The sequence below is a fragment of the Carlito syrichta genome, unplaced genomic scaffold (assembly GCF_000164805.1).
Source record: "Carlito syrichta isolate Samal-C Ts95f unplaced genomic scaffold, Tarsius_syrichta-2.0.1 Scaffold309326, whole genome shotgun sequence".
Taxonomy (NCBI): Eukaryota; Metazoa; Chordata; class Mammalia; order Primates; family Tarsiidae; genus Carlito; species Carlito syrichta.
In genome coordinates this window covers 25196-41288 of record NW_007253422.1, presented here as the reverse complement: position 1 = coordinate 41288, position 16093 = coordinate 25196, and the positions used below count along the sequence as shown (strand labels likewise).

At 39.0% G+C, this 16093-nt stretch overlaps 1 protein-coding gene across 2 annotated transcripts in view; it reads left to right on the top strand.

Moving 5' to 3' along the window:
• The window catches only part of FOXJ3 (forkhead box J3), a 169664-nt gene extending 154320 nt beyond the window's left edge, over nt 1-15344 (top strand). For both annotated transcript variants that reach the window (XM_008067174.2, XM_008067173.2), the window contains 4 exons: nt 3660-3761; nt 4149-4340; nt 10108-10215; nt 12341-15344. In XM_008067174.2, coding sequence (XP_008065365.1) covers nt 3660-3761; nt 4149-4340; nt 10108-10215; nt 12341-12456 — 518 coding nt within the window. In that variant the 3' untranslated portion in view covers nt 12457-15344. The remainder of the gene's footprint in view (nt 1-3659; nt 3762-4148; nt 4341-10107; nt 10216-12340) is intronic.
• Nucleotides 15345-16093: the final 749 nt, after the last annotated feature.

The window sequence follows — 16093 nt, the reverse complement described above, 5'->3', positions numbered from 1 at the left end:
ACTCACCAACCATATTACTGATGAGATTTTAATTCTGGAGGGAAGTTTTCTAAATACTTGTCAGTGCTAGTTCTTATTCATCAATTAAAAATTGACCATTGTTTTAGGCATTTAGTTTATTGTCAAGGAAATGAGCTTTAGTTAGTGTATACTGTCTCAAATAATTGTTACCCTACTATAATAAAGCTTAAATTTTTATGGAACTGTTTGCTTATTTACAAAATGGAAAAAATAATATAAGTTTTTTTGGGGGGGGAATTAAGTGAGATTATATAAAAAAATGCATAGTTATTAAGTATTTGACAGATGTTAATGTCATACTGCTCCTGTGCCCCAAAGTTATTCTTGAAGTTATTTGGGATCTTGAAATCTGAAATTAAACTGTCTTCATAATATTTTTTGTCTTATTACTTGTGTTTTACTAAAACAACAAACAAAATCCAATGCATATTTTAAAAAATCACACATATTTAAATTTTTTGTTTAACACTTGAAAGGTTCTAGAGTAAAATTGAAAATTGTATATAGTTGTTGCCTTGATGGGCTATTTTCTAAACATCTTAAAATGATTACTAGGTGTGTGCCTAGAGAAAATTACATAATAGCAGCATTTAAACTCTCTGTCAAGTCAGTCACTGTTGCCTATCTTTAAACGTTGATATACTCTTCAGAAATTTAAGTCTTCTTATTTTTTTCCGGCAGGGTTTTGCTCTCTTGACCAGGCTACAGTGCGGTGATACATTCATAGTGCACTATAGCCTTGAACTCCTGAGCTCAAGTGACCCTCCTGCCTTAGACTCCTAAGTTGCTGGAACTACAGGTGTGCACCACCATGCCTGGCTAATTAAAAAAATATTTCTTTGTATAGATGGAGTGAGGAGAATCTTGCTGTCTTGACCAGGCTGGTCTCAAACTCATGGTCTCAAGCAGTTCTCCCACTTTGGCTTCCCAAAGTGCCAGGATTACAGGGTGAGCCACCGCCCAGCCGTAAATCTATTCTTAATATGATTTTGGGGATTGACTGATGAGTAGAGATTGAGTGTCAGTAGGAGTCTGTGATGTTCTGGTCATACCTTTCTTTTCCTTAAGTCTAATGATTGTCAGGGTAGAAAAAAGTACTAGCTACTGAAAACAGTTCATGATGTGTGCCCTTAGTGGTCTGTTCCACAGATGGTAGCTTGCCAGAGAAGAAGACTTCCACCTTGGGAAGTCAGGAGTAATGATTGTGACTATAATAATAATTTCTTTCTGCGAATTGTACATTTCTCATTTATAAGATGAGATTAACCAAACTGTCTTTAACTGGGAAGGAATAGAAGTTGCTGTGTGCCCATTATGTGCTAGGTAATTTTGATCCATTATCTCATGTTATCCTCCCAACTTAAATATAAATTTCCACATTTTATGGATAGGAAAGGTACAACTAAAAGAACTTAAGCAGTTTGCTCAGGATTACACTCTGATAAATGGTAGAACTGGGATTTACAAACAACAAACCATTTATTCTGAGTAGTATAAAATTAGCAAACATTTACTGAGTGGATAGGGTTTGCTCACCTACTCTCTGCAGAGTTTGCTTTATTTTTGTTTGCCAATCAGCATTTACTTATTTTTTATTATAAAGATGGGGGGTACAATTCAGGGTTAGGTATACAAACATTGATTATGCAGGTACCCTTGTTGATGAGGTATGCCCCTCCCTCTCCTAGCAGTTTCCCTCAACTGCCAATCCCACCCCCCTTCCCTGACAGTTTCCCACTACTGCCAATCGCTTTCTTATGGTACTATAATTGTTCAAGGTCTGCTTATGAGTGAGAACATATGGTATTCTGTTCTTTGTTTCTGTGATAGATCACTGAGTATGATTAACTCTAAATCCATCCAAGTTGCTGCAAAGTCCATATGTTTGTCCTTCTTTATGACTGCATAATATTCCGCCAGTCAGCATTTATTAAGGACACCTCCTCTTCCTCCCACCCCCAGTAAAAAAAAATTAGCCAAGACAAAAGTACCCTAGTTCCTTGGCATAATTTTATTTCAGTAGACTTTTTTGCTACGCTAGCCTTTTGACTACCTCAGGAGATCTGGCTTTTAGTATTGTTTTGATTGTCTTATTACCTAGGTGACTTTAATCATAATTCCTTTGAAATTTGGTTTCCTTATTTATGAAATTCTTCTTGGACTAGAGCAGGGGTCTCCAGCCCCGGGCTGCAGACCGATAATGGTCGGTAGCCTGTTAGGAACTGGGCCACACAGCAGGAGGTAAGCAGTGGGCGAGCAGAGCACTGCCTCCTGTCAGATCAGCAGCAGCATTAGATTCTCATAGGAGCACAAAACCTATTGTGAACTGTGCATGTGGAAGATCTAGGTTGCATGCTCCTTAGGAGTATCTAATGCCTGTTGATTCCCCACACCTCCTACCTCCCCCTCTCACCCTCATAGAAAAATTGTCTTCTACGAAACCAGTCTCTGATGCCAAAAAGGTTGGGGACTGCTGGACTAGAGGACCTGAGTCTGGTAGACTTGTATGTTTATGGCTTGTTTGAGGCATTAGTTTAATTTTCCATCAACAATTTTTTCCCTATATTATGAGTAGCTTGAGAACGGGGTCATATTTTCTCAGTTCCTTGTTTATTTTAAAAATCTATAATGGGAAGAATTTTGTACATCAGGTAGCCAATAGTTGACATAGCTAAGAGTTGTCTGTGATGTAGCAAAAACCCTCTTTTATCAGTTCTTATCTTGATCCACTTAGGGGTGATCCTAAAAACAGAATAACTTGGCAGCAGTCAATGGAGAATTTTCTTCCTCCATTCAGCACTGTCTTATTGAGGGCAATTCTCGTATACTGCCTGGTGACTGCTTTGCTGACAGATTATGGAGTCTTAAACTCTTCTGATAATGTTACATCACAGGATAACATTCCTGACTAGAAATGCCCTGACCTGGATTCATTGACATTTCTTATAGAAGTCCCAGCACTCTCCTTTACTACCTTAACAGGAGGACTGTGTTAAATTTCTGTCTCCTAAGCTTGCCTTATAAGACACCTCCACAGTTGCTGCATGATCTAATCTACTTCCCTTAAGCCATTACACTAAATTATACTGTGTGTTGCTTCTAAATGTAAACCTGCCTCTATAAGTTATGAAAAGCATATCTTTTAAGGTCATAACAAGATAGGAAAATGAGCTGTATATGGGGGGAAATGCTGATTTGCATGACTTTTCCTACCTGGTCATTTATTTGTACCAGACAAATGTGATGAACGGTATCAAGTTTGACAGTATTAGGTGATGTGACAATTTGCAAGTTGCCAGACTAGAATTTTTGACTTCAAGTCTTAGATTCATCATGGTGGCCTTTTGTCCACTCATGTTCTCAAGATCTTCAATCTGACTATGTCTTGTTTTTCATGAAATCTTTATGCTGCTTCTCTGGGTTCAGTTTTATTTATAAAACGAAGAGAAATAATACTCTTTCTGCCTGTCTCACAGACAGTTGTCCCAATACACGATATAAAGGGTGAAAGTTCCCTGGTAAGACTAGACAGGGATCAGCCAGTATCAGGAATAAGCCCAGCTCATTATCTTCCCTTAACATACACTTTGATCTTTTACTATCCAAGAATTATATTATTGTCAATATTACTTTTATAGGTGTTTCAAATGATTGGTATGCAACACTTGATATGCTAAAAGAAAGCTGTCGAATTGCCAGCAGTGTTAATTGGTCAGATGTAGACCTTTCACAGTTCCAAGGTGAGCATTGGTTCCTTTTGATGTATTACTAACTACACGTGATTCTATTTTTTCTAGTAGATTATACATGTATTTGTAATAGAAATAAGCATCTCCTTACATAGCATTTATTTTGTAATTGGCAGTGTGCTAAACAACTCTTTGTTAAATCTGTAATTGGGCCAGTTGATATAGTGGAGGGTCACATACAAAAGTTCTAAAAGAAATTTGGCCATGTTGAAAAGAATTGGGCTTTGAGTAGTTTCATTCTTCACTGTATGGGCAAATCACTACCATAATTCAGAATCAGTAGAAATTTTTGAGGACTGAAAAATTGTATGTTACCATTTTCCTTGTGATGTTTATCACAGAACTATGCTAACTGTATTTCTAATGTTTTCTTCATAGGTCTGATGGAGAGTATGAGACAGGCAGATCTCAAGAACTGGTCCTTAGATCAGGTTCAATTTGCTGATCTCTGTTCTTCTCTTAATCAATTCTTTACACAAACTGGCCTTATCCACTCACAGAGTAATGTTCAGCAAAATGTTTGTCATGGTGCCATGCATCCAACAAAACCTTCCCAGCATATTGGAACAGGTATGGGCTTTAGTTCTCCTCTTGATTTTCTGTTTTTCTCATTCATATGAAATCTAGTAACTGTCTGAGGCAATTTGGTTTGTTGTTAAAGGTGACAGCCATCCGTTTACATCTTTTTATTTGTAAAAAACAAATGAAAGCAAATAATTTATACTTAAGGTATATCTCAGAAAACATAAGGCAAAGAGATAGTATGTTTTCTGTTGTGATTTATTTTATTATGTACAATTAACTTACCTTTGTAATCTTTAACATTTTGTTAAGTTATCAAACAAGAATTAAATGTCTTAAAGATACTTATGTTTTTATAAGAGCATAGTTATGAAGTTATATCAATTTAAATTTGTGTAAATTTGCAATGGGAATGGAAATATCTTGTATATTTTCTAAGAATGTTAAACAAAATTCAACAAAGTTCAGTGTATTTGAAGAGTAGACATCATGGAAAATAGTATCACTGATGTTTTACTCTAGACCCAAAATATTGGCTATGTATTTTTAATCTCACTTTCTTCCTTTACTCTACTTTTGCAGCCATGTCTTTTATTCTGATTGTGGTGTTCACGTTTTTCTATAGGAACTTATATCAAAGCTATTTATCTTCATTTTAATTCTTGCCTTCTGTTATCTCCAAGTTTATTTCTTTTCTATATGTCATGTTGGTTTTACATTTGATGCCAACAAACTCTCTCTTCTTGAGTGGCTTCTTTTAACCCATTATCCTGTTTCACATCTTTTGTCCACTCATGTTCTCAAGATCTTCAATCTGACTACGTCTTGTTTTTCATGAAATCTTTATATCTATGACCGTTGATATAGTAGAACTCTACTATCATTCTTGCCTTTTCCACTGTGAGTAACTTTTCATAAGATATTTTTAATAGCTTACCCTACCCAAAACTTTCAGTAACTATTTGATTCTGGTGACTTATTCACTCAGTAAGTTGTCTCCATACAAGGACCTTATACAGTGCCTGACATAAAGGAGAGCACCTAAGCTGGTTGCCCTCTGCCACACACTAAACTTTGTTTTTTGATAACCTTTAAACTTCTCCCTCTCCTCTTATGTTGTTCTTGATAGCTTTAAACATCAAGATCTCTAACTTGGTAGGTATCATCACTTTTGTGCCTTCCATTTTATTTTATTTTTCTCTTCTAGATAGCCTATCTTACTTGTTCCTCTGATAGGTTCTAAGCCCAGTTTGTCTCTTACAGGATGTATCACTTTCATTTTTCCAACTTGCTTTAAGTCCTTAGACCAGGTATACCATTTCCCGCTATTCTTTGTCCTTTGTTTCTCCTTTTCTTATTTCCTTCTGTATTCAACCAAAACTGTTTGTTCTAAGTGCTATCCTGTTCTCTTTGCCAAAACTGTCTCTAGCCATTTCAGTGAGTCTTGAAAAATGCTAAGTGAACTTGAGTAGCCTGTGTATATATTACTAGTCTTGTGTGTTTAGGGATGAGTACTTGTGTTGCTCAGATTGTTGCCTCAGACAGGACAAGTAGAAGATGTGGGTCAGTCTTGAGAGAAGACTATCTCAGAAGACCAGTATACATGTTAGCCAGTAGCTCCCACTTTGGTGGATTTCACTTTTGTGACCCAAATCGTTAGGAAAGGTCCATGTGTATTAGAATTCAGTATTTTTGGTCATAGAGAAAGCACTATTCATTTGCTTCTGTCCTCTGTTAAAGGGGCCAAGCACCTATTCTGGCTGCTTTCTAGATTGAGATTCTGAGTTATTTTCTTACAGCCCTTTGTTCCTAGACTCCTGTAGTTGTCTCTTCTTGATCCTTGACTTTGATTATTTGAGTCTAGTGTCTGGTGATTCTGCTAATTTTTTTGATCATCTTTCCTTTATATTGCCAGGACTCTCCCTTTCTTTAGAGTACCCTTTGTGATTCTTCATGATTTTCAATTCTACCCTAGTCACGGCCTATCAAAAGTAGGAAAAAAAAAAGGTTTTTCTTCAGTACTTATTAAACTCTTCCAACTTTCACTCTCTGGTTTTGTCTTTTCCTTCTGATTCAAAGGAATTTTAGCCAGACCTGGCCTGCCAATCCATGTTGACCTCTGACAACACTTTTTCTCTGATCAGATCTGGTGCTCCAGGTATCCATCACCTCATGTCTATTGATGTCTGTTCACAAATATTTAGATATGTCTTACACATTCAGCCTGCTGCTTGTTTTAAGTGCCAACCTCTTTCTGTTATTCTTTTTTTTCTCCTTCTTACATCCCTATACATCAGATCCATTTAGATATCTTACTTCCCTCCTCTCTACACCCTAGTGATCTCTGCTACATTTTCTTAGACATGTAGTACAAGAGGAGACTTTTAGAGAACTGTTGATTTTATCCTTTTATTTGACAGAAAAGAAATTATGATCCAGAGAAAGAAAGTGATTAGCTCAAAGTTATAAAGTTTATTCAGGTATAAGTCATGACTCCCAGAATATAATCTCTCCATATCTTTCAAACCTTCCCTGTTATTCCTATCTTCAAGGTTCCCCTTTTGGTGAACACCTCTTTGGACTTTTTAGAAACTCCTGAAATTAGTGGTGTAGTGTGTTTTTGAGGAAGGGGGAAGGAGAGAAGAGTATTATAGAATACAGTCTGTCACCTCTTTTTCCTAAATCATTTTACCTCTGTTTACAGCGTTTAAGTCTTCAAGCTGTGCTGTTCTCTTTTGATGCTCTGCTTGATGGTGATTAAATATAAGTAGGTTTGCATTCATTCAGCAAACATTTATTTATACCTTTTCTGTGCATGGTTATGTAATGGGCACTGAAAATAAAGAACTGAGCCCCTGTCTTAAAGAACTCACAACCTGATAAGCAAGACAGATCTATCAAGAAGTACAGTATATTGAAGGCTACATTTTACCATAGGGTGTAAGTGCAATGAGAATTCAGAGAAAGGGGCTTAATTCTCTTGGGGAGATTGGGAAAGCATCATAAAAGAAGACACATTTAATCTGGACTTTGTAGGATAAGTAGGACTTTGCAAGAGAGAAAGGTCAGATCATGTGTCTTCTCTGCTCAAGACCATCCGTTGGTACCCGTCTTTCTCACTAAGAACCAGAGTTATTAATATGGCACATGTGGTACTACATAAGTTGATCCCTCATTATTTCTGACCTTGTCTCCTGCTTCCTTTCTTTCATTGGCTGCTCCAACACTACTGGTCACCCTTTTGTTTTTTGAACACATTAGGCGGCGTATTCTACCTACCCAGGACCTTTGTCCTTGCCATTGAGTTCTTGCCGTTTGTACTGTCTGGAATGGTCTTGTCCAGATAGGCACATGGGTCATTTCCTCATCTTGTTCAGGCTTTTTTTTCTCAAAAAGCATCTACTCAATGGATGCCTTCCTTGACCGTTCTATTTAAATGACACCCACTGCCAAAACCCCTTGTTCCCTCTTTCTGTTTTATTTTTCTCCATAGCATGTTATATACTGTTTAATTTACTTTGTTTGCTTACCCCCATCCTACTTCCTCAAGAATATACTCCACAAAAGCAGAGTCTTGTTTTTTCATTGATGTATCCCTAGTGCATAGAGTAGTGCCTGGTACATCAGTACTTCTTGAATGAAAATAATCTGCTTTCCATAAATTGTGTGATTAGATTTTTAATTCTCATAACTATATTCTAAACATTATAGAATCTCAAAAATCTTTGGAAACTGCGTTGGAAGTTAATTTTTTGCATAGGAAGTCCAGGCAGACACTCATTATTCAGACTCTGTATCGAGAACATGAAAAAAAATGAGAAGTAATGGGAACTTCTATATGAAAATAAAAGTGTCAGAAATGTAACAGAATTTTTAAAAGTTAAGGCTGTTTAGAGTAGATGTCTGTTTATTCTCATAATTCCCTAATTCCTACTCCCTCTGCCTTAAGGTAAGAGCTACTAAGCAACAAAGGATAAATGAAAAAAGAAATATAAAAAAAGATTAATGCCCAATAAAAATCAGTTTTATCTTTTGATTGGGACTTGAACACTAACTATGTGTAGAACAAGAGCTAAGATTTTGTAGAACAGAGTCTAGGAAGTTATTGGTGTATGGGTGACCATATTACTCTGAATGTTTTGACCCCTCCAGTCTGGTACAGTCTTTAGAAAGTGTATTAGCCATGCATGTGAAGGCTGATCAGCATTTGAGGACAGAATTCCAACCCCAGTCCCCACCCAAGGATATTAGAGCTATAGCTGAGTGTAGCTCCTCCCTATTCTTCCTAAGTCATCGTTATGGTCAGTCGGTCCAAGAGTTCTGTTCTACTGTAAACTTGACTGTAAAAAGGATTTTATTGAGCCAGGCTCGGTGGCTCAGCCTGTAATCCCGCGCCTTTGGGAGGCTGAGGTGAGTGGATTGCATGAGTCCGCGGGTTCGAGACCCGCCTGGGCAGCGAGACCTCATCTCTACAATAAATCAAAAAATCAGCCGGGCGTGGTAGCGCATGCCTGTAATTCCGGCTACTGGGAAGGCTGAGGCGGAAGGATCGCCGGAGCCCAGCAGGTCGAGGCTGCCGTGGCCGGGAGCGGCCACTGCACTCCAGTCTGGGCGACAGAGTGAGACTCCAACTCAAAAAAAAAAAAAAAAAGGCATTTTATCTTGGGAAGCAATGACTGGGGATTAGAAGTCTTGGATTCTGTTTCTGGTTCTGTCTCATTTCCTCTCTGCCCGTTTTCCTTATCTACATGGACAAAGATAGGGTTGTATTAGATAACCTCTGAGACCATCTCAAGCCTGGACAGTCTGGCTTTCTATTGGCAGGTAAAAACTAGTGAGCAGCCAAATACAGAATGCCCTATCTTAATAGAAGGGGAAGAATTTCCCCCATTTTAGTTTGCTCAGAGAAGATCGTTGCTGTTTTTTTACATCATTACAACATTGCTAGAATTCAAGTGTAATTTTTATGAAACACTAGAAAACTTTAGGGAAATAAATAGTCTTTCCAAAATTCTGGATGTCCCTTACAATGTGAATCAGTTTTATAGTCCTTCCCCATGACTTATTGGAGGAGAGGTCATGATGTGTTCCTTCCCTGTCTGTTTTGCATTGTGATACAAAATAATTGAAATTTTGGAGGTGTTTGACTTGGTGGCTCCTGTCAGTGAAATATGTTTCTCATCTCTACACTTCAAGATAAGGCATTTTTAATTTTCTTAGTGTAACTCTTTTATCTAGTGCAGATCTTTACTGTTTCTTTGTGCCTCCCAATCACTTTGTTAAGCAACAAAGGCTTATGTGGTTAGGCTGGCTTTCGAGGTGAGAAAACTAGGGCCATAGAGAAACAGGTGATGTTGAAAGAACTCATGAGTTAGGAGATCTGGATTCTAGGCTAGCCCTGTCCAATGAATATGTCTTTGGGCAAGTCAGGTTAGCCTTTCTGAGTTTCAGTTGGCTCATCTATAAATTGGAAATGATAATCCCTGTCTTGCCTTCCTTGTGGGCTGAGTGGGATGGCTAGATGAAATAATGGATATGAAAAGACTTTTGAACTTAATTAGGTATGTGACAAAAACAACAGGCATAACTTGCCTATGAGCTTACAGTTAGTGGCAGCACCAGAATTAGTAGCAGTGTGCTCAAAAGGCCAGCACCATCTTTTGGTGGCATTGTAGCATCTGAAAGGATACTTCCCTCTTCCTCTTCACCTTACCTGCTTGATTTACTTTTAGATAACAGTTCTGTTAAGATTTTAATTGATTTGTTTTATTTATGGTAACATGTTTTCCCTCTTTCTGCTTTTTCATCTTATTAGGAAATTTGTACATAGATTCTAGGCAAAATCTCCCTCCTTCAGTGATGCCGCCCCCTGGTTATCCTCATATCCCACAGGCACTCAGCACTCCAGGAACAACAATGGCAGGTAATGTGCGTGTGTATGTTTGTTTGGTACCCAGAATTTAATATTGAAAAACTTAGCTGTCCCAACGATATGCTTAATTTCCAATAAAAGAATGAATTGTGCCTCAGGAAAGTGTGAACTCTCTGTTAAAAGGGGTTAGGTGCAGAGTCTGGACAGCCCCTCGGTGCCAGTGCTGGTGAAGGGGATTCAAACATAAGCTGGTGTTTGGACTGTAGGATCTAAAGTTCCTTTAGCTCGGGATACAATGATTCTAATAATTATCCTGTCTCTCGAAGAAGTCTAGAGGTATAGAACTGTCCTGAAGTCCTAGGTGTCTTTGAGGATATTGGACCTTGACAGGACTTTAGCTGATTTCGGGAACCTACGTTGGTTAGCTTCTGTAGATTCTGCTACATTCATTCTGATGGAGTTCTCACAGCTATCGTTTCCAGGGAAATACCTTATGGAGGAGTTAAATTTGAGGAGTTAACTAGTTTTTTCCCCCAGGCTCCTGAATGAAGAATAAGTTGCATCTAGACAGGGGAATAGGAAACATTGTTGGAACTGGAAAGGGTTTTGAAGATCACCTAGACGAGGAACTGGAGGCTCAAAGGAGACAAGCCCAGGCCACCCAGTTTAGTGAGGTTTAGTGAGTAGCCAAACCAAGACTCAAGTCCCAGTGTCTCATTCAGAGTCCATTGTTTTTCTCACATACCACACAACTCTTTACTTAAGCTATTTTAGGAAAAGACAAAAGGTAAGATGGGAGTGGGGTGGGTTTAAAACCCTGAAGGAACTGTGTGCCACACAGTAGTGAAAATGATTTGGGACCAAGTGACGTGCCCTTTGCTGGAGGAGAAGAAATGTTGCCTGTTGTGAGTGCTCCTGTGGGTGTTATATTCAGGTGGACAAGATTCAAGCCAGATTGCTAGTCTTTGAATCTTTGTGCTTTGTCACTTAATTCTGTGTGATATTGGGCAGGCTACCTAGCCCTCCTACCTCATCCTCCCTGTCTGTAAAAGGGACTAATGACACTATCTAACTTTTAGGGTTGTTAGGCTTAAATGAGGATTATACACAAATCATGTGTATTAATGCCTGACACACAATAAGGAATTTGTAAGTTTTTGTTAAACTCAAGAAATACAGTTATTTCTGCTATACTGTGATATACTGACAACCTTGGCAGTTTGTAAAATTGTACCATAAAGTATTTTAGGGTTTATGAGAAAAATAAGATTAATAGCAGACTGCTTGAAATTTATAGTCAGAGTACTAACAAAGCAATACTAATCCAGTAAAAATTCCACAACAGTTAAAAGGATATGCTTAATTTCCAATGAAAGAATGAATTGTACAAGTAAAAATCAGTTTGCACTTTAAAAAAAAATGAAGCTGGCTAGAAGGGAATCTATCAAGATATTGAGACAGGTCCAATGCATTGGAATTGGGGCACCAATGCCTTGACATCCAGGATAACTTTGATTGGGATCCAATTGTGTAGGGCTTATTTTTGCAGAGGGCTTATTTTGCAGAAGAACCTGGAGAGGGTGGGCATTATTTTGCAGAAGAACCTGGAGAGGGTGGGCATTGTTTCCTCAGCTGTGTTTCTCCATGGTTTACTCTGTTCCCTGTGTTGATGTTCTCTGTGTTCACTTGCTATTACTTGGTGGCACGGAAATGACCCTACTGGGGGAAATTCAGTATGACCCAATGTGACTTTCTTGGAATCTTGCCATCATTCTCCTGTTCACATTCTTACGTGAGCTGATTCATGCTACTGAAACGTGTTGGAGCAGAACAGACTGTAGGAGAAATGGTTGCATCAGCATTTTTCTCATACCTTCCTCGCTACAGCCTGGTATAATGGAAGGAATATGGATTTTGGGATCAAGTGAACCAACTTCAAATCCTGTCTTTGCCCCTTCTTGTTTGTATGACTTTGGGTGACTTGCTCATTTAAAAAAATCCTATCTCCCTTACCTATAAAGTGAGGATCATAAGCGCCACTTTGTTGAAGGCTTATGGGTGGATTAGTGAAATAATCTATGCTGAGTACCTGGCACACAGGAAGTATGCTTCAGGGCTTAGTTTATTCCTTCCTTCTCTACCCAAGTCACTACTAACGTTGCCTCTTTCCTTTCAGGCCATCACGGAGCCATGAACCAGCAGCACATGATGCCTTCCCAAGCCTTCCAGATGCGGCGCTCCCTGCCCCCAGATGACATCCAGGATGACTTTGATTGGGATTCAATCGTGTAGGGCTTGTTTCTGCAAGGCACCAGATCCCAGCGTCACCTTTCTGTGCAGTGAAGGGAAGGGTTTACAGGAATCCAGTTGAGAAAACAAACTTGCTAATCACTCTACCAATATTATCAAAATTTCTTTTGAAGACAATCAAAAAGATTTTAGCTGGATAACTTACTGCTTTTATCTGACCCAAACAAGTACTACATGTTTGTCTCCCTGCCAGCTGCCCTATGTTGCTCCTAAACTGTTGTGTGATTTGGACAGCTTTTTGCATATTTGTGTCAGTTTGATGTTAACCACAAGTGCCAGACTGATTTTTCAGACAGAGCCTATTTTGCTGCAAGCAGTTTATATAAAGTTGCATATGTGTAAATATATGTACAAAAATTACCGAAAGGCTTCCATTTTCTTTTTTTCCTAATTGGACTATTATGTCTTGAAAAGAAAGTTATTGTCAGTTTTTATTCCTTGTTAGGCTATTTTCTGCAGGATGGTTTTAGCTGATGTAGGGAACTGAAAGAAAATAGATTTTTCCAAAGCCCAGTTCTCCTTATTTACTCTTTTTCAGAAATTTGGTAATGAGTTCTACCCGGTAAGTCAAGGAACCAGAGTTTGATACTCTCCAAACAATCCAAAGGGGCATGTTGTTCCAGCATAAAGAACTGACCAAATTTGTTTTGATGCTTGGGGGATTATAGAATATATGTTGTACCTTGTCAGTGTCTGTTTTTCTAAATCTGCATTATAACAGCTCTAACGTGCGGATCAGTTAGATGCTGGGTATTGCTTAGCTCTCTAAACAAATCAGTGCTTCCACATTCACTTATGTATTTATTATTCAAAGGTGTTTAATATTTATTGCTAACTTCTATGAATGTTCAGCTCCTATTGGGTTTGTTAAGGAGAAATGTGGTGTGTCTCAAAGCACAGAATTATTTTTCTTGATAAGAGTTTACAGACAAGACAATCAGAGGGACATTGTATCATTTTCTGTCATCATCCTTTTATCATGTGAGTATATTTCTCTGTCTTATCATTCCTGCTGATTGAGACTGATAAACTAAATAGGATTTTTCTGGAATTTGAATCAGATTCCATGTGGGCAATAGAACAGCCGGCAGTGTTTGTAAAGCAAATTTTCCCACTCATTCTTTTTCTCTAGGTGGCACTGAAAAGAGGATAGAGCCATGTGTAGATTTTATTTGCTTTGGTCTTCAATGAGATACCATGTGGCCTGCTGTTTCTGTTGTCCTGGATGTCTGTGTTTGCATGACATTTGGTCACTTTCTTTGAAATGTAGCCCACTTCTTGGCAGTTTTTATTAGTTGTTTGTTTCATATCATATCGTATCATAGTTACTTTGCATGGATTGATTTTCTTAGTTTTATAATAAAAACTAGAAGAAATAAGATTTTTTAAAATGAATAGATTTTTGAATTGGTTCTTTAGACCCCCCCAGAAAAATTCTTTCAATTCTGATTGGCATATTTGTTCATCAAATCAAAGAGTTAATAACTGCTCTCTGGTTGCTTTTTGGCATCTCTGGTCTCATGCTAAATCTTCATGCTAAATCACTTTAGTTTTAGTGAGTCTATGGTTGAGTAATCTCTACTTGAACTAAGCATACATCTTTGTCTCTCTATGTGTGTGCACACATGTACATGTTTGTGAGAGAGTGTGTGTGTCTTTGTGAGAATGTGTGTGTGTGTATAATGGAGTTTGCCTTGAATGAATCCCTGGGAAGCCAGCCATGGTAAGGGCTGGTGAGGTTGGGGAGAAAGGAAGAGCCTTATGTTTCTCTGTTGTTTGGACCCTGCTTGGTGTGAACAAGGAAGCTCAGTTCCAGCCCCTTGGATCAACAAAAACCAGAGGATTCTGGAAAGGCAGCCAACCGGCCCCTCTAGAAGGATCAGAGGCAAGATGAGATGGCAGCCTGCAGAGTAGAAGTTCAAAAAAAGGGGGGTGATTTTCATTAGTTTGCTCAAGTCACTGTTTTCTAGACACCAGAATAGCTGATTTGAAACTGTTTAAATTGCTTAGGTAGCAATGTGCACTTTAAACAATTTGGATATTGGAATGCAGTCTCTTATACTGAGTGATTTGGGTAAAACCACTGATGATTTTACAAATTGTGTGAAGCTAATTTCCCAATCATTTACTGATTTGCAGTGATTAATGTTTTTATGAGAATTTAAATTTACCAAGAATGACACTGGAAGCAGAGCCTTCACCCAGACCCATCCCACTCCTGTGATCCGGGTGGCCCAGGAGCCTGGGACAGGTCTTCTCTGTGGGCCCCGGCCAGATGGGGCTACCTGGTGAGGTGCAGAGAGTCTCTCTAGTGGCCATTTAACTTGGTAGTTGCCAATGCAGAGCAAGTTCTGTTTTAGGCTTAAATTGACTGAAGACTTTTAGGGAAAAGAATAATAAACACGCGGGAGCACTCTGTCCAGGAGAATAATCCGACTGGCATTTGTGGCAGTTTTTGAAATGTAAATGTATTCATGTGTGTTCTTGTAAATACGTGTATCTCAGATGTCCTTTGAAGTGGGAGGGAATCAATCGGGGATAATTTCGAATGGAATAGAGTATTTTGATATTGTTCATTCAGAGGGTGATGTGTACATATCTATATTGTATATATGTGATGAAAGTGCATTGGCTTTTTGTGCAAACACAACTGCTCTCTGTACTGCTGTTGGACAGTCAGTGTTTTAATGTTTCTACAGTTTTGCTATTGCACGATTTCATATTTTGCCTCTATGATGAGCGGCACCCATTCTTTGTAACTGTTCAGTGCTGTAAAGAAATATTCCAAGTGTCATTAGGATTGTTGCTGCCAGAGTTGATATGCATGAATGGCACTTAAAATAAATATATTATGTTAACTCTATTTACAACACTGTTTGGTCTGTGTCATTAGCTGCAGTTGCGGGAGTAAAACTGGAGCTAGTCCAGATGCAGAGACCCCACAGCCAGGGCCCCAGAGCCCTTTGGGTCTCTGAGATTGTGTCCCATGTGCATTGTTCCCTCAGGACAGTAGCTGCTGCCATTTATTGAGCATCTCAATAGCTATGTGAATGTGGGGAAGTTGGTTAGTTCCTCTGAGCCTCATTTTTCTCAGCTACAGTGCCTATGCCATGAGGATACCATCTACCTCCTGGAGTGGGGTTACATGGATTGGCACACTTAAACATTGCACCTGGGGCATAGAGCATACTAGTGCTCGGTATGTGTCAGGGGCTGTGCTAAGTAGATATTGTGACCCTCATTTTACAGACATGGGAACAGCTCAGACAGAGGTGTAGTGACTTGTCCAGATCCTTTAGTTGGCAAGGGGTGGGGAGGTTTGAACCCAGATCATTTGACCCCACGGGTCTCTCCTCTTACTTCCCGAGAGAATTCTCCCATCCCTTCCGGCACCCTTGCCCCAAGCCCTGTCCCGAGCACTCCCTTCCCAGATAGCGATCTCCAGAAGGTGAACTTGGAACTTGACATGTATTAAGCACATACTCTGTGAAGCCCTCCCATGAGACATCCAGAGTTGAGAAACCCATAGTTCCTGCCATTAGGGGGCGCTGACCTCCCCAGGACCGGTAGCAAATGCCAGCCCAGGGAACTGCCCGGGAGGCTGCTGTGAAGCTGTGCG